Consider the following 18,504-nt stretch of genomic DNA (forward strand, 5'->3'; position numbering starts at 1 on the left):
CAGAGATAATAGACACATGCTACAGCTCTGATCTGCCAGCAGGATCCTTTTATCAGCCTGCTCCCCTGTACAGCCAGGATAATTAGATTTCTCATGGATGACATGTTTTAATTAGTGACAGTGGCTGGACAAGCCAGAGGAAAAGATCAGTAGTTTGCAGCCTTGTAAACTCAGGCACAGAAAAAATGCACTGGGAGCAAGGGACAGAGTCCAGCAGGACCCAAACTCCAACACAAAGAAAACACATTTCCTATATAAACATTTAATACAGATTTCACGTCCTTCTTCTCCATACCCCTAAGTGCCATCAGTTTAGTCCAGGCAGAGCAGCAGCTGGTGTTGAGAGATAAGGCTTTTATGTTTCTTACATGTCACTCATTTGTCACTCAACTGAGAAACTGCAGAAGCTAAAAGACAACTGAATAAATAGCTGAAAAATAAAGGGTATTGCTCCAGTGAAAGTGTGGACATCACCTGTTAAACCAGAAGGTAGAGGCAGAGGAGTGAGGATCCTAGGGCTCCTAGTCATACAAGATGCATTAATGAATATGGAATGAAAGAGTAGCAAAAGCTGCCCACAGATACTGGGGATGGTTATGCTGGCTCATCAGACCTGCAGCCTGGCCAGCTGCAAGGTCAAAGGAACTGCTGCATTCAGGAGAGCTCTGTGCTCTCCGCTCCTGCTCAGCCTGCCCCCTGCAGGGCTCTTTTTGTACTGTAGAAGCTCAAGTGAAACTGCCCTTTCATTTTAGCATCTTTCCTGCAAAATTCTGCGTCTGTATATCTTCTCTTCACTGCAGTGTTAAACACACAGTTGTTTTACCCTGTGTTGCACTGATTTCTTTGTACTACTACAGTCACTTAATCAAAGATCTGCATTTATGTCTCCTTACATTGTCATGACCAGTGTAATAAAGACAGATTGCAGAACGTGACCTATTCATCATGTAAAATAGAACCCCCGTGCTTGAAATGAAATTGCTTTATCTATTTTGAGGCCCAAGGAAATTGCCATTGCTTCTCGCTGATCAGCATAGTTATTTATTGCCTGATTCTTGAACAGATTTCTGAACCTGTTTCATATGCAGAATGGCTGCTGGCGAGATATTGAAAAGATGTTTGATAACACACAACCATCCAATGCAACAAAAGCTAAATTCAACTTGCATTTAAAAACCTCCTGCTTAGTGAGGGCCTAAGCAGCCTGTTATTGCAGATCATGGCTGCTGGATTGCTATTCAGAGCAGCTGAATACTGAGCAAATATACCCGACTTGCAATAATTACAGCAAATTGACACTGGCAGGAGAAGTACAAACCAAGCCAGCCTTACAGTGACCATGTCATGCCAACCTGGACATGGTTCAGAAAGAGCAACTGGGAAAAAGTGGTCCTTTTGGAGTATCCTGTTGCTGTCCTCATCTGTACAGGTAAGGACTGGAGGAGTCCTGCTCCATTCTGAGGGTGAAGAAAACTCCTGAAACAGAACTTTTTGTATGTGTCACTGGAAGGCAACAGTGCACTAAGCCTCACTACAATTTTTATCTTTCTGACTAAATAAAAACTAAAGATGTTGGCATACAGCAGCAAAGGTAATGTCACAAGGTGGCAGTGTCACCAGAAAGCCAATTCAAGACGAAATGTACTGGCATTTTTTAAGCAGAGTAATTTCAACATTTTTGCCATAGTGCAAATAAATGTAGGCATACACATTGCTCAGCTGGAAAAGTGAGGCTTTGCCCATTAGCACCTTATGCCAAGACATTCCAAAAATATGGTGTTAAATGCCATACACAAGCTTTTGCCACCTCCTTCCTAAAACAACCAAGTTCTTCATAAAAGACAGATAAGTATTTGAGAACACAAATACAGAAACAGATACAGAAAGATACAGTACCAAAACACAGAGACATTTTTCAAGAGTAGCCTCATCCCCCTCATGGTGGGCTGAAGAGACTTTCCCAGACAGCATCCATAGCTAGACACCCAAATGGGAATTTTGTTTCCATCACTTCATCCAGTCAGTTTTTTATCCACTAAGACTTTTACCATTCAATGTTTTCCCAACCTCAAATCAGAACTTCCCTCACTGCAGCTTCCCTCATTTGGAACATTTCCCCTGGTGCTTCCTGAGAGCACAGCAGGAATTCTAGCTGCAGGGCTGAGCTTCCCCTCAGCAGAAGCAGCACGCTGTGCTCACAGCAAGTCACAGCCTGCTCCAAGGCCCTTCAGTACAACATGGGTTGTGCTCTGCTCTGAGAGGTCTCCTCCTGCATCATCTGCTTCCTTGCTTCTCTCAAGCTTCCAGTCAGCACTGAGGCATCCTCAAAGATCTGAACCCCCATTACCGTTTTACTTCTTTTGCTTCTGACACCTAAAGGTTCAAAGGCAAAGTTTAAGATGCTACAAGTAGGACTGCTGGGGCCTTGCCAGCCTCTGCCTCTGAACTCACACCATTTCTCGTGTGCTGGCCCAGGGAACTAAGATCAGTGAAAATGAACACTGCCAAAAACAGACTCTAGCTTTCAGCTGGGTGTCCCCACATGCTGCTGGCACTGCTTACAGAGGAAGCAGAAGGAAGCTGACAATAACTCTGGACCTGACAATAACTCTGCATCTCGCAGCAATGGTAAGAAAGTAAACATCTGGTGCTGAAAAATATGATCCCATTCTGCTATTATGCATAAAGAGTAAGCCTCACGCTCGTGCACCATGTGAGTTGGGGACAGGAAGCTAGCAAGAGGAGGTCAGGCCAGGTGTGTTAAAACTACCAGGTTTTACAATGGCATTTTCAGAGTTCAAGAGTGGTTGTAAAATGGCTGTGTAACAAGGTAATCCCAAATTGATTGCGATGCAGAGAAAGGGAGTTATGGGTCCTGGTGGGGGAATATGGTTAAAATAATATTTATTTTAGGATAATGTTGAAGGCTGGTAATTAAACTCAGGAAATTATCTGTGGCATGCTGGCCCAACCCACACAGCTCACAGCTCTGTTGATGATGTGAACGCAGTGAGACTAATCAGAGTTTGAGGTAGAAGTAAGGACACAGGGTGGGCTGTGTGGGGTCACTGCGTCCTTCAGGAATCCCAGGCCAATAAGGTGGGCAGGTGGGATAGCTGGGAGGAGCAGGATGTTCATGTTAGGCTTTTATTACCACATGTGCAGGGTTTGGTGCTTGTCCCAAAATTGGAAAGGGGACTAAACTCCAGAAGTTATGCTGTCTTCATCTTGTTCCTGGGAGAGGAAGACTGGCCTGCCTTGGATCAGCTTGTAGAGTGAGCTGAGCATCCTGAGGATCTAATCCCTGGAACTGAGAAAAAAAAAGGGGATGAATTTCCTATGTAGAATCTCTCATAACACGATAGAGTTTCAGTGAGTAGAAAAATGTGTTCTTAATGTTAATTATGATAGCAATGGTGTTTAGTAAAAGGTACTGAATGTGTCACTTAGGTTTACACATGCCAGTTAGTGAAGGCCTCTCAGCATGTTTGCTGCCCCCATGCCTTCCTCTCCAGAACTTGTTAGTTCTGGTCATGTATAACAATTACACAGCAAAAGGCTTTCAAACCTTCATCTCAAATCCATCCTAAACAGAAAATAAGCCTCATTAAGTAGACAGCAGCTTGTCGCAATTGCCATACACTTTTCCTGCTGAGGCCAAGTGGCACCTGTCCCAACTCTGCTAGAAGCAAAGCCAGTTGCTCCAGGGAGAAATCTTTACCCTTACCTCTTTTTTTCTTGCTTTAAGGTTTTCTTTAGAATATAAATTCTTAGATTTTACATTAGGAGGCAGTCAAAATTTGTAAAGCTCCTCTGTATGCTAATGCTTCTCCAGTGTATTTGCCAGTGTAGGAACCTGGTAAGACTCATGGAACACAAGAATATTACTCACATTTTTATCATTCCTCTTGCTATCTAGTCTGTACAAAAGTTATGGGGACACTTCAAGGAGGAGAAACAAAACATCCATGCATGTAACTAGGGCTTAGCTCATAAAGTTCTGTGAAAAGGATCTACACTAAACAATCTGTGTGGTATTGGCTTGGCTACAACAGGGCTAGGCAAAACAAAGAAATGACAAATGAATGCACTTCATGGATGATGATGGCACTTGCTCCACTGATCTCTAGATGGAACTGTGCATAAATCAGAACTGAGACAGAAAGGCAGAACTGTTAATAAAACCTTCCTTTCCATGGCAGCAATGTTCAGGTTCTCTCCCATAACCAAGAGTGGTCAGATTGCAGCACAATAACACCAGTGAAGACACACTACAGACTGGAAAAACGTCATGGTTTTACACACAGACCTATAAAAGTTCTTCGTGGCTCAAAAGCACAGGGCTTTTAATTTCATCTCATTCCTGGCATACTAATACCTGGGAGAAACTGAAATCTTTTTAGAATCACAGAAACTGGAAGAAACCTCTGGAAATTGAGCCCAACACCCTGCTAAAGCAGGCTCCAAAGGAAATCAAAGAGACTTGAACATCCCCAGAGAAGGCAACTCCACCACTTCTCTGGGCAGCCTGCTCCACTCTCACAGTAAAAAAGTTCTTCCTTGTGTTTATATGGAAATTCCTGTGTTCCATTTGCAACTATTGCTTCTTGTTCTGTTGCTGTACACCACTGAAAAGCATCCAACCTCTTCCATTTATTCCCACCCCTTAGATATTTATAAGTATTGATAAGACCCGCTCTGAGTCTTCTCCAGGTTGCACAGCCCAACATCTCTCAGCCTTTCCTCATCCAGGAGATGCTCCAGGCCCTCATCATCTTTGTGTCCCTCCACTGGGCTCTCTCCAGCTCCTTCTGTCTGCCCAGAACTGGACTTGGTATTCCAAATGTGATCTCATCAGGGCAGAGGAGGAGGATAACCGGCCTTGGCCTTCATATATTTTTAAATACAGACCTCATAGTTTGTCTCATGAACTTCTGCATACAATGTATCCTTCCATTATTCCCTTTTTTCATGTACCCACAAATCACATGAGCATTCTTGCTGCTGTTATCACAGCAGGAGCTCATGCTGCAATTGAGAGGAAACAATGTCAGTGCCTCTTTCTGAGACTTCATTAGGCTGGAGAGCGTTCTGCCTTCACCCAGGGAGCAGACCCTCATGCAAACCCATCAGAACTCCTCAACGCACAGCGTCTGAATGCAGCTCATTCACCGAACAGCCTGCAGCCTTGTTGTGTTTTCATTATCTCTCTACTAATATTTGTGTTAGTGCTGGCCTTTTCAGCGCTGTCATGTGCAATTCCAGATTTAAAAGAATACGCAATCATTGGATGCAAAAAAGTTTCCCGTAGAAACTGAGCAGGAATTAACCGAACATACGGAGGCATGACTTCTCCTTGTGCGGGTTTTGCCTCACTGCTCTACAGCATCCCACGGGGTCATATGTAGGGACGAGGTTAGTGGACGTGGCGAACACGGGTTGAGAACTGGACTAGATGACCTTGGTGGCCTTCTTCAGCCTTAAGGATTCTGCGGTTCTATGACTTTATATCGCCTTTTCCAAACCGCATTGATACAACAAGCAAACCCCCCAGCCCAACCCTTCCCGCCCGCCTCACTCCTCCCTTCAGCGCCTCTCCCCTCCGCCCAGCGACCCTCACGCGGCCGCTCCCCATTGGTCCGCCCCAGTGCGCCCGCGCCGCATCCACCAATGGGCGGCGGCCACGGCGGGGAACGCGGGGGCGGAGTCGGGTGGGCTGCGAGCAGCGGCGGCGGAGGGCGGCTGCAGAGATGGGGGTGCGCGGCGCCGGCGGCCTCTGGTGGGGTAAGGGCTGTGCTGAGGGCATCTGAGGGGGCGGTGGGGCTGAGGTGCGGTGCCTGGGAAGGAGAGGGGAGGGGGAAGAGCTCTGTGGGGGCTCAGTGTGTGAGGGGGCGGCAGGCTGCACCTGGAGCCGGGCCGTGGCCGCTGGGGAGGGGGGGGTTGGGGCTCGAGGAGGAGGAGGGTGTAGTCCTCGAAGCCCTCGTCCCATAGCAGAAGCTTCCTTTGCCGGCCCTATGGGCCTAAGGCGGCTCTTTGGTGGGAACTAGTGGTATTGCGGAGCCGTGGAGCTGGGCTCGTGGCACTGCTGGCTGGTTTGGGTGAGAAAACTGCCTCGGGTGTGAGATGATCTGAATGCTTCCACCCGCTGTGGGTTTCAGGCAGTCACAGATGTGCGTTTTCCTGGTTTAAATGGTCACAGGAGAACGATTTTGTTATTTGCTGTGGATGAACTGAGCTTTGTATGTTTCAGAGTTACAATAAAACCTGAAGTGCACCAGTACGTGCCTAGGTAAATTCCACTGTATACTTTGTTCTCTGAGCCCTCTTTGGCGGGTCTTCCTGAGCTGAAACTTTTCTGTTTGAAGTGCCTTAGATAGTTGAGTGTGAACTCTGTTCAGTTCCTGACTATGGTTGCCACACATCTCTTGGGTGATTCAGTCATCTCATTCCATCTTGGGAAGGGTTTCTCAGTTGAGATTGAGCCCTGAAAGCGGGTTGGTCTGTACTGAGGGGACAGGCTTAAAGTCTGGTGGTGGAAACCATTGAGGATCACCCTAAGACAAGGGGCTGGGAGATGCTGATAAGAGGGTATCATGTGGTGAACGAGGTGCTGGTTTGCAGTGTGGCACTTCAGCTCGGGCATCTGGCTGAGCACCCAAAATACGTTACTTCTTTCCATTTCCCTCATCTGCAGAGTGTGTATAGTGAAACTTGACTTCTTGAGCAGGGCTTCTATTGCGTAGGTGATGCTGCACAGTCTGTGTACCATGTGCTGTAGAATTTTTGCATCACTTAAGTGTGTCTTTCTCTCACACTCAGTCTTGAAGGAAGTGAACGTGCAGCTTGCTATGCAAATTGTAGCCACTTGCAGAAAAGCCAACTATTTTTGCCTAGTTCTAACTTAATTGTCTGAATTTTTACTTCCCCGAGCTTTTGGTGATTGGAAAATTGTGATTGTTGTATGATTTTTTTTTTTACAAAGATGCTTATTATCCTCTTTTGTAGTCTCTTAATTCTGATGAGGTAGAAGAAAGGACTATGAGATTGTACGTGGAATGTCTCAAATAGTAATAAGAAGCAAAAATGACCAGAACTATGAAATCCATTTTAACAGATAGCTACATCCTTGTGCCTTTTCAGTGGGGAGTTTTGTTGTTAGAGCTGCAAGGGTGTTTGAGTTGTTAACTAGAGAGATTTAGCAGCTGTTCTCCAGTCTGATGCTAGATGGACAAATCAATGCTGGATTAGCATCCTCAGAAGAAATTAAGGTAGATGCACTACTAATGCTTTCTGGTCCTAAAATTAGGACAGCTGGTTGGTGCAGTTTTGCATTGTGTTGCTATGAAAGGCAAGTGTGGTAGAGCTGTTGACTGAGTATGTTGTGCTGGAGAGATGAATGGACAGTTTTGGAGGTTCCATGAGAGTGAACTGAGGAAAAAAAATTGTAGCTGATCTTGGGGATCCACGTGGAAGTCTGTGTGGTACCAGTAGCAGTTAGAGTTACAGCTTTGATGGAATGTTCTGTGGAGATCCTCAGCTTAGCAGAGGTCCAGCTAGCTGTAGGCACAGAGAATTAGCCTATGATCTAGTGGAATCATGATGTATGTGGTGAGTGAGTAACATACACGTTGTCTTCTGTTTTATCTGGTCAAGCTGGAATCCTTGTCCATTTTTTTTTTTTCTGCTGATGTGAAGACTTGCTAGAGGAGGGGAGATTATGTAGCCTCATGAACAGGAGAACTGAAAAGTTTCCAGGAATGCTGATTGCTTTGCTTTTTCTTACAGGCACAGTGAGCTGCACGTTATTCCTGGCAGTTAACAGTTTATATTCAGCCAGTGATGATGTGATAGAGCTAACACCAACCAACTTCAACAAGGAGGTCATTCAGAGTGAGAGCCTGTGGCTCGTGGAGTTCTATGCCCCATGGTGAGAATGACAGTGTGTACTTGGTGCTCCTGCAAGATAAGAGCAAATACAAGAATCTGTTGCTGGGCAGTCCGGGGTTTCATTCAGTCACTGGCAGCGCACGTGTCAGCTTGACTAGAGAATAGGTGTAGTTGAGATTCCTTTTTCAGGTATCTTTATCAGAGGGAAAAATGGAAAAATTGGCACATGCTGTAACACCAAAACCTTATATGCCATTTTACTACTTCAATTTTTCAACTAAATGAAAATTAATAATGACTTATGAAGTGTGGTGTATAAGTTCAGAGGCTTTTTACTTTTGTCTTTCTTAACTTCAGTCAGATGTAAAGTGCAGAGCTGAATGCACACTTAGCATTTATAAATAGTGGATCTTAATTTACTGCCCTTTTCTCCCATGCAGCTTGTTTTCAGAGCAGTCTCCTCATCCTGCCTGTGAAGTCTGATCATGCATATTCCATCTTTGCACAAATCCTCTGCACCATTACTTCCCAAAGGTCCCACATCCTGAAGGGCCTTTCATTACAACAGGCTGTCAGTGACAGTGCTCAGAGGTTTAGGAGAAGACTTACAATGGGAATCAAATGCAGTTTCAGTGAATGGCCAGCTTCCCTTTCCCTGCAGACATACCATGCCATGATTTTTATGCTAGTTGCCAGTCAGCTGTGGGTCTCCTGGAGATGTTTCTAGGAGAAGGTGTGCCAAAAACTCTTGCTAATTATGGAGTTGCCTCTGGAATCAACTTTCTGGTCCTCATCACAGATCTATTTTATCTTTCAGCATTTTAGCAGCAGAAGGGATTATGTGCTATGTGGATTTCGGTGCTCGCTTTTCATGTTAGGAAAGCTTGTGAGAGATATGCATGTATATGTACCTATATAGAATACTTGGACATTTCTCTTCAGGTTGTTGTTATTTGTTGTGTTCTTTTTCTTTCAAAAGGTGTGGTCATTGCCAAAGGCTAACCCCTGAGTGGAAGAAAGCTGCAACAGCATTAAAAGTAAGTTTGATTTCTCTCAACAGCGCTTGTGGCAGTGGATTAAAGAAAGAGTAGCCTTTTGTCATTTGGCTTGGAAACATGAAAGCAGAATGGAAATCCCCCAGAATGTATCGATTTAATTACACTTGTCCAGCTGCAGAAGTGGTCTATCCCAGGTGCTAAAAAGATTATTTAAAAATATAAAAAATCATTTAAAAAAATGTAGAGGAAGCAAGTCAGTTTTGTCCCAGTAAGTTTCCATTGCTGTTTTCCAAGTCTGCTTCTAACAGCACCACAAGGCTTTAGAATCCAGCCATCCCGAAAATAGCGTGTTTCTCTTTTCTTCTTCACACCATCTTGTCCCCTCCTTCTGAAGTACAGGAACAGCATGAACTGAGTATTTGAGCACAGGTTTGAAAGCTGTTGGTGTTGAGTGTTTCTTTTATTGTAGAAAATTTGGTCATGTAGGGATTTGCTGAGCTCTTTCCCCCCCCCCAAAAAAAAGGGTGAATGTAAAATATATATTCCCTTTTTGGAAGAAAACTATATAAAGCTTTCAGGGTGAAGAAAGAAATGAGCAGATGAGATGTTCCTTAGTTTGCTGCTTTTTGGGGAGCTGCACATTTCATTTGGTGGCCGTTTTCTTACCTTATTAATGACTTGTCACCATGCATAGCATATAAGATGTGTTGCATCACTGTAGAAGTTTTTTCTTAGCTTTAGTTCTTATTTCCTCAGGGTGTAGTGAAAGTAGGTGCAGTAGATGCAGATAAGCATCAGTCCTTGGGTGGACAGTATGGAGTCAGAGGTTTTCCAACTATCAAGATATTTGGAGCCAACAAAAACAAAGCAGAAGATTATCAGGGTAAGTGTGATACTCTTTCATGTGCTGCATGCCTATTAGCATCCCTGAATATAGTAATGTTAGCTGTTAGTGCTGGCTTGTGTGGCATTTCTTCCATGTCTGGTGGTATGGTAATGGAGAGAGACAGGTGGGTGAGAAGTATTTGACCAGCTGTACATGTTCTATCATCAGTTTTCAGTTGCTGGAGGTTGATAAGCAGTTCCAGAAAATTACTCATATCCTGCCACTGACTGGGAGCTTGCCACAGTTATCTCCCCATTGGATAAAGTACATATTTGAAAAGCAGAAAATGACTCTTACTGCTTGTGTTTTAAGTCAGTGTCCCATTGCTAGTACTGTATCATTCACAGCCCTGCCCTGCTTTTCCTGTGGGATCCCTAGGGGAGGAGAATTTGTTCCTTACATTTGTGATTCAGTTGGTGGCCACCTGCCTGAAGTGCAATTTGGTGCTTTAATGATCCATTTTGCTGCGTTGCAGGTGGCAGGACAAGTGAAGCCATTGTCGATGCTGCTCTGAGTGCTCTTCGGTCCCTGGTGAAAGATCGTCTCAATGGCAGAAGTGGAGGATATAGTTCTGGGAGACAGGTATTGGAGGAAATGTGGTGTTTTGTTTTTAACTAGAGGCTATCCTGTGCAGGAGAAGAAGACTGGGGCTTGTGATCCCTATTCTCTAGGTTGAAAGGGACTTTCTAATTTTATCTAGTCCAGTCTCTGCTCATTGGAGTGTCAATTAGAGCACTTGCTCAGGGCTGTGTTAAGGACATAGGGACTCCAGAGACTGAAGGGCAGCCTTTTCTAGTGTATGACTATGTAGGAATATTTTCCTAGATGCTTAAATAGAATTCTTGTATTTCAACTTAGACCCTTATTTTTGTTCAGTCACTGGACACTGCAAAGAAGAGTGGCTTTCCTTTACTTCCTTACACCCAAGAATTTATGTATAGGAGAAGGATTTTCACTGAGCCTTCTTTCTTGCAGGCTTAGCAATTTCAGCTCTCTCAACCTCTCCTTGTATGTCAGATGCCTAAAGCCCTTAATCAGCTTTGCTCTTTGTGTAGACTTAGTCCAGAGTATTCATGCCTCTTCTACACTGGGGAGCCCAGAACTGGACCCAGCAATATATGTTTCTCACTAATACTGAGTGGAGAAAAAGGTTATCTACCCCAACTTTCTGGTAACTCCTGCCTGATGCTGCTCAGGTGATTGCTGGCTGTTGCCACAGGAGTGCCCTAGTAGCTCAGGTACAACTTGTCCTCTACCAGGACCCTGTGCATGGAGTTATTCTTCTCCAGTTGCACTGCTTTACCTCTCACTCTGTAGAGCTTTGAGGTGGTCACCTCCTCCATCTGGCTGAGGTAGCTGTGGGTGGCAGTGTGTCCATTTGGTGCATCAGACATTTACTGGGAGTAATTTGTTGAGGGTGTGTGCTCAGTCCGACAGCACAGGTGGGGAAGATGGAGAACCAGTGTTGTGTTAGTACTGATACTTGGCATATGCCAGTAATAACTCAGTAAAATTAGCAGACATTTGAACACAGCAGTTAGGCAGTCCAGCTCACTGGCTGCTTATCAGACCTGTGCTTTTATCAGATCCTGAATGAGGATGTTAGAGGGAGAACAGTGTTGAGAGCTGTCAGGTTGCCATGTTTTCTCTTTGGTAAATCTCTGCTGACTACTTGTTTGTGTCTTTAATATGGTTGGAAATGCCTTCCAGAAGGATTTGCTCCATTTCCTTCCCTGAGATAAAGGGTCTTGAAGCCTGCTTGGCACTGGGATGAGTTTGTTGGACTTCCTTTAAATTTGCTCTATGATTTAGTAATGGTATTAAGTTTCATACATCAGCATCCTCAGGTTGGAAAGAGTAGAAGCCCTTGTTAGACTGTGCCAGGTGGTTCCCTCTGGAACACAGGCACAGAGATGGGTGTGGTGGGAAGCATGGAGCACTTTGCTCAGATCAGTCTGAGAACGTGAAGAGCTGGGGAAGTGTTTCTACCTCTTCCTGCTAGTTAGGCTGACCTGAATGCTGTTGATAAGAGAAGGTTCACTTGCTGTTTCTCGGCCGTGCTGTGGGAATTGGCTGAATATATTTGCTGTCAGTTCTAAAATGGGAAACTTCTATGACATAACTCTCCCTGTTTTGTATATTCAAATAAAGACACGGAATAGCTTGTGTGGAAAACACGTTTTGGTTGCCTCATATGTGAGGGTCTGCTTGTTTCTTACAGAGCCGAGAGAGTGGAGGTGGAGATAAAAAGGATGTGATTGAACTGACTGATGACAGCTTCGATAAGAATGTCATAAATAGTGACGATGTGTGGATGGTGGAATTTTATGCCCCGTGGTGTGGGCACTGCAAAAAGTAAATGAGTTCTTTCATTTTTGTTGCATTATTGGTTGTGTGTAGTATCTCCTAATCCCCTGAAAGGGGCTTTGGTTATATCAGAGGCAGTGGTTGGGTTTTTGTTTTTGTTTTTTTTATGTAAGGTGTTTAATCAAAATGTGTGGCCTTCTCTTGCTTAGATTACCTTCCTTTTGCTCTTACATAACAGTAAAATTGCTGGTTACCAATGGAAATGAGGTTCATAAGTTATTAACCTTTTCACTCCTTCAGATACAGGACTTTCACTTTCATTTGCAATAATTTAACTAGCTGTTATGCTCCACAGACTTTTTTTTTTTTGCTTTTCCCTCTGAGTGGAACATGCAATGTAGTGTTGAAATGTGGTATACTTTTGCTAACTCTGAGGAAGCGCAGAGCACCAATAATCTTGTTTTTCAGTCTGGAGCCAGAATGGGCAGCTGCTGCCACTGAGGTGAAGGAACAAACCAAGGGAAAAGTCAAGCTAGCTGCAGTAGATGCAACAGTCAATCAGATGCTGGCAAGCCGGTATGGGGTGAGTGTGCTTTGCAGTCATGGCATCTTCGTTCCTTTCCCTTGTAAGCCAGATTTTCCTTCCATCTTACTGATCCTAACCTGGCACTACTTGTTTTAAGTGGCACAAGTTGAATGCAGTTGCTTCTTGAATACCAGTATCGATATGAAAGGGATGAGAGGAAGGGAGTAAACATGTATGTTGCTGGTGAATAAAGCTGTTTATCATAGTAATGTCTTGAATAACTTTATCACCTGAAGCGAGAGATCATTCTTCAGACTTGTATGTGTTGCGGAGATCTCAGAGAACATATGCAGCTCTGAGTTGTTCATCAGGAGTTGCTACAACAGCATTAACTGCATTAGCCAGTTATGCTGTGTGCCTGAAGCAAGCTGCTAGTCTTAGATCTTTTTAATACAGTACAAGAGGGTTTACAGCGTGCTGCTTATTTTTCCTGTCAGTGCAGGAGCACTAAACAAGTTGCATCTGAAGCATAGCAGAGGGAACTTACAGCCTGTTTATTGTCCTGTGGGCCGTGCACTGTCTCTCCAGAGAGAAACTGGGAAACCAGTGCCAAGTAGGAAGCATGCAGTGCTCGATCACTCAGAACTGAAGCTGAAGTCTTTGCTGCTTGTCATTCCTAAAGTGTGAAACATTGTTTCAGGGTGTTAACACTGTTTCAAAGTGTTGCAGAAGCAGCACAAGTGTTGAAGTTCACTTGTAACATACTGTAAGACTTGATTCACCTAGATGTTAAATTTCTTCCCATGCTCTCAATCTAGAGCACATCAGAGTAGTGGATGCCATCCACCATAAAATGTTCAGATTTCTTTAGCTGTTTTTTTTTTTACTTGCAGATCCGTGGATTTCCCACAATTAAAATATTCCAGAAAGGAGAAGACCCTGTTGATTATGATGGAGGGCGAACTAGATCTGATATCGTTGCTCGTGCTCTGGATCTGTTTTCTGATAATGCACCACCACCTGAGCTCCTGGAGGTATCTCTAGTTTGTTGGGTCTCTTTTTCAGATTGCTTTTCTGTTATATCCTTTGTTGCTGTTTTTACAGGACTGTACTGATTGTTACTAAAACAGCCAAGTTGTGCTGCTTTTTCTGCCATTTTGTGGCAGAAATAGGCAAGAATAGCAAGTCAGATTTCTTAGCTTTCTGTTATTTTATTCTTACTGTGAATGTCTTCTTCGCTGAACCATTGAGAATTGATGCAGTGAAGGCACCAATAGTGCTGGTGCCAATACATCTGAATTATTCCTTAGCAAATGAGTGAAAAGCTGTGAGTGAAAAACAGGACAGTAGATTTTATCATCTGTGCTGTCTGTTAGGAGATGCATGCAGACTGACACAGCCTGTTGTCCAAAAAATTCGGCCTTCAATATGGCGACTTCCAGTTTTGGTTTCATGGAAGTGGGATTGAAATGGTAATCTGAATCAGTTGTCTCCAGAGTGAGGTGTGTGCAAGACATCCCACTGAGCTGCAGAAAGGAAAAAACTTTTCATGAAATGATTCTTAAATGAGATGAGTATCTTAATCTCCTTTTTTAATCTCTATTTTATATGTACTTTATAAAATACATAGGATATTGGTAGATTAATGGCATATGTGAACAATTGGTGTAAGTATATTTAGGGTTGCACAGTCAATTTGTCAATCACTGGTCTAAATAAATGAATTGATTCCCTTTTGAAGGTAGTAGATCAGAAAAAACTGGGATTGCTCTATCAAACAGCAATTCAGTTTCCTTGTCTTCAGCAAATGCTGCACCCTGCTGGCTCTCCTTGTGCTAGCAACAGCATGAGAGCTACAGGCACACGCGTAGGTCTGGGTGCACTGTTTGCAGTAAGCAGTAGTTGGACCAGTGGTTTGTTTTACACCAGCTCTGGTCCAAGGGTAACTATCTGGAGCAGAAGCAACATCTTGCAGTGTTCCCTGTAAGCCTTAGGTGGTACAGTTTATTTTCTTTTTGCTGCAGGTCGTAGCAGAAGGCTTTATGAGTTCTTCATAGTTAGTCTTACCTTGAGAGATGAGCGAAGTAGGCAGTGCCTTTAAGATTGGTGTGGCTTAAGATGCTTATTACCCTGTTGGATGGGGCTGGTGAACTGTTGGAGGGAAGTGCAGTCACAGCAGATAATCAAAAATCTTTTTTTCCCCACTGTTTTTTCTGTTTTTCTTTTAGATAATTAGTGAAGATGTCCTGAAGACTACCTGTGATGCTCATCAGCTCTGCATCATTTCTGTCCTGCCTCATATTCTTGACACAGGTAGACGTACAAGCAAGCAGTCTCCTGTAGGAATTTGTCCCTTTAAGCCTGTGGTTGTGCTTAACTTGTTTAATTGTCTGACCAACAGGAGCCTCAGGGAGGAATTCTTACCTGGATGTCATGTTAAAAATGGCTGAGAAATACAAAAAGAAAATGTGGGGGTAAGTGGCACTGTGGCCTGGTATTCTTGGATAAGATGTGCACATCTCTAGAGGTGATGGGATTGAATCTTGTATGGCAGTTGATGTACCTGCAGACACTTTTTCCTTGTCTGGATTCTCTGTCTTGTTATTTCACTGAATGGGCTGAGGGGTGATTGAAGCTGTAGGATAAACTGGATTTTTTTCCTCATCTCTTAATGCACCTCACAAATCCTGTATGTGTGAGCTGTATCTAAGTACTAATGTGATCAAGTATGCTTGTCGTGAATGTTACAGTGTTTTAGGGTGGTTATTTTAGACTCCTTCAGAGTCTTTTGCTGATGAGTAATGCTGCCAGTGTAACTGTTTTAGTCTCAAAAAGAAATGATAGCAGCTTATTAACAACTCTCACTCTCCTAAAGGAGCAAACCAGCAGGTTCTGCTTCTTCCTCTCGAATGCACATTGGTTTTGCTGGAAACATGAGATTTATTCAGATGCTGACTGCTGTAAAATGGACAAAATGACATGAAAGCCTGGGGTAGAAATGTGGAGGCTGGCTGGTTCCAAAGGATCCTTGAGGACTTACTGAGCATTAGGGAAACTCAGACCTGACCAGTGAGAAAACAATACTGGGTGAAATGCTGATCTTTTATTGATTGTTCAGAAATCCTCTGCAGTGGCATTTGCTCATAAACCTTGCTTATTGTAGGCTAGAGGTGCAGGAATTTGTTCATGTTGGTAGCATAGCTCTTTCCTTAAAGCACCTTGCATGGCTGTAGTGATTCACCTGAAAGGCAGCTGTCACAGTTGGGATGGAAGTGCTGCTCAGGAGGGACTTTCTTCTACTTGGTTCAGAACTGGGACCCTGCAATTCCCTGCTGATGTGAATAGTTGAGAGCAGCTCAGAGTGCAGTGCTAACTGCAGGGCTGCAAGATGTGTGACTGAAATGACTGCAGTGCCCTTCCTGATGTTTCCTGTTTTTTCTTACCTCAAGGTGGCTGTGGACTGAAGCTGGTGCACAGTCAGATCTTGAGAGCTCTTTGGGAATAGGAGGCTTTGGGTACCCAGCAATGGCAGCTGTTAATGCCCGGAAGATGAAGTTTGCCCTGCTGAAAGGATCATTCAGTGAGCAGGGGATTAATGAGTTTCTCAGGTAAGAAATGCTTCAAACTGAGGCTGTGGCTCAAAAATAAGGATGGAGAAAGGGAATGATTTTGATAGAATTGCAACTATTAAAACCTTTTTGCAGTGAACACATACAGTCAGGAAGTTGGTCATTTAGAACTCAACTGTGATTTTGCTAAGACTTTTGAAGACAGTTTGAAAACAAAGTAAATTTTGATCTTGAAAAATTCTGTTTCTCTAGTCACCTCTAAGGAGTTGTTAGGATTTGGAAGTCAGTGTTGTTCTATTACCAGTATCTTTCTGGTCCTGTTTTGTTTTGTTTGGCCCTGAAAGAATGCAAAAGGATTAGCTCTTCAGCTTTGTGATGTTAGCTTTCTTCAGCAAGCATAAGCAGCAGGTGCAGGATGGGATGCCACCAAGCAGGAGCTGGTAATCCTGGACCCCTTGGAGACAGCAGGGGCTTAGAGTCTGCTTAAAGGAAACAATATCTCTAGCTTTTAAAAGTTGAAGTTGAGTGAAGTAGGTCACTCCCAAAACTGGAATTACAGACTCTTCTTTGAGTTGGGTTATTGTGCATCTCTTGAAGGGCCTCCGTTTGTCCCTGAGTATTAGGGAGGGCACTGCTGAAATACGAAACAGTGTAGCTTAAAATGTTGTCTCCATCTTTTGAATCTTAATAGTAAACTGTCAGTGCTGCTTTAAGGACTATTTATCATTTTCTGCTTTGCAAATTGAAAAGCTATTTCAAGGCAGCTTACATCTGGGATCTCTGTTTCCTGAGAAAGATAGTCAGGTGCCTTCCTTGGGTCTGAGGCAGGCCCTGCTCCAGGTGGATGGAGACTGGAGGAAGTTGTTTAACTTGTCTCTTCGCAGGGAGCTGTCTGTTGGTCGTGGTTCTACAGCACCAGTAGGAGGTGGAGCTTTCCCTAAAATTCATGCAGTTGAACCTTGGGATGGCAAAGATGGTGAGGTAAGAAGTGCTCTGTCTCTACAGGTGCTGGTGTTTTGCAAAGTTCTGAAGTAAAGGTACAGAAACTAAGAACTGGCTGTGTGGTGTGTGTGGGGAACTGCAGCAAAGTCATCCTGATGCTGCAGTGGCAGGAATTAGTTAACAGGAAGATAGGTACCACGTTCATTGTCTCCTGTTATGGACAGGCAGTCCTGCCTAACAGTTAGAATATAATGGGGAAATTCAGTCCCTCAAGGCTGAAATGTACGTTATTAACCTATGGTGAGTAAGTAAGATTGTAGTGTATGCATGTAAGACCCATCAGCTGTGGAGATTGTGATATGCTGGTTTTATTAAGTTCGTCAGTTAAAACCCACAGTGGTCTGAGAATGTTCTTGTTTAAAGTTCAGTGCTGCTGCAATAGTCAGTCACTACCATCCTTTGGTCTACTTCAGATGGAATGAGAACACAGCATATGGGAGTAGTCCTGGTACCTTGTCTGTTTGCATTTAACTCTATATGGGTGTGTTTAATGAGCAAGTAGCAAACATCCTTCTTCCAGTGTAAACTCCGCTGTGCTGTCCTGTGCTCTGAGTGCTATGAACCAGGGATGACAGGAGGGAACTTTGCCCTTTCTGTGAAGGATCTTTTCCAAGTCAGTGATGCTCCAGTGCAGTTTGCTGATGAACACTTGCTCAAAACTGTTGCTTCCTCACAGCTTCCAGTTGAAGATGACATTGATCTCAGCGATGTGGATCTGGACGATATCTGGGATAAAGATGAGCTGTGAGATCTTCAGGAAACTTCTTTTCTTGGGAGAGTTTGCGCAGCAGTTTGCAGCGTGGTTCACATTCAGATGGATATTCCAGTGGCCTTTCTATGGAGAAGTAGCACGTGACACACTGTGCTATGTGATGCACTGCAGCAGTGAACTGTACGCAACTCAAGGAAACATTGCAGAAATTCTATGAATTGTCATAACCAGTAAACTTGATTGTATTCTGTGTAACAAATATTTTGAGGACAGCATCGTTTTTCTTTTCCTTTGAAACACCTTGGGTTTTATTTTGTTGGTAGTGTGCTGTTTGAGTGTTACAGAAGGCTGTTAGTGTAACCAGTTTTAAATGTGTTTTTTTTTCTTTTCTGTGGAGGTGGAACCTGGTCAGCTTCTGTTCCGATTAAATAAAACAGAATATTTTTGACACACAGTGTTAGTCTTGTACAGAGAAATACAGGTGCATGTGCTAGAAGTTATCCTGGCTTGGATGACTCTTCAAAAACAAATGACAGAAGAGAGAGGCTGGTGAAGAGAGCCATCCTGAACCCTTTAACTGTGTAAGGTATTGATGGTTTGTGCTCAAGCTTGGCTAG

At 43.7% G+C, this 18,504-nt stretch overlaps 1 protein-coding gene across 1 annotated transcript; it reads left to right on the forward strand.

Annotated features, from left to right (window-relative positions):
• Positions 1 to 5,714: 5,714 nt before the first annotated feature.
• Positions 5,715 to 18,335, forward strand: PDIA6 (protein disulfide isomerase family A member 6). The gene is made up of 13 exons (XM_065730732.1): positions 5,715 to 5,784; positions 7,786 to 7,927; positions 8,867 to 8,924; positions 9,642 to 9,768; positions 10,247 to 10,353; positions 11,993 to 12,126; positions 12,547 to 12,661; positions 13,498 to 13,638; positions 14,833 to 14,917; positions 15,006 to 15,078; positions 16,054 to 16,212; positions 17,058 to 17,154; positions 17,852 to 18,335. The coding sequence occupies exons 1-13, from the start codon at positions 5,751 to 5,753 to the stop codon at positions 17,921 to 17,923; spliced, it is 1,344 nt and encodes a 447-aa protein (XP_065586804.1). The 5' UTR covers positions 5,715 to 5,750; the 3' UTR covers positions 17,924 to 18,335.
• Positions 18,336 to 18,504: the final 169 nt, after the last annotated feature.

This window comes from Cyrtonyx montezumae, unplaced genomic scaffold, assembly GCF_038088225.1.
Source record: "Cyrtonyx montezumae isolate F1298 unplaced genomic scaffold, pur_monq_1.0 scaffold_13, whole genome shotgun sequence".
Lineage (NCBI taxonomy): Eukaryota > Metazoa > Chordata > Aves > Galliformes > Odontophoridae > Cyrtonyx > Cyrtonyx montezumae.

Bases quoted from the DNA above. Each gene is read 5' to 3' on its own strand.
- PDIA6 (XM_065730732.1), top strand. From the start codon at position 5,751: ATGGGGGTGCGCGGCGCCGGCGGCCTCTGGTGGG. The intron at 5,785-7,785 runs GTAAGGGCTGTG...TTTTTCTTACAG, and splicing joins CGCCGGCGGCCTCTGGTGGG to GCACAGTGAGCTGCACGTTA. The intron at 7,928-8,866 runs GTGAGAATGACA...TTCTTTCAAAAG, and splicing joins GTGGAGTTCTATGCCCCATG to GTGTGGTCATTGCCAAAGGC.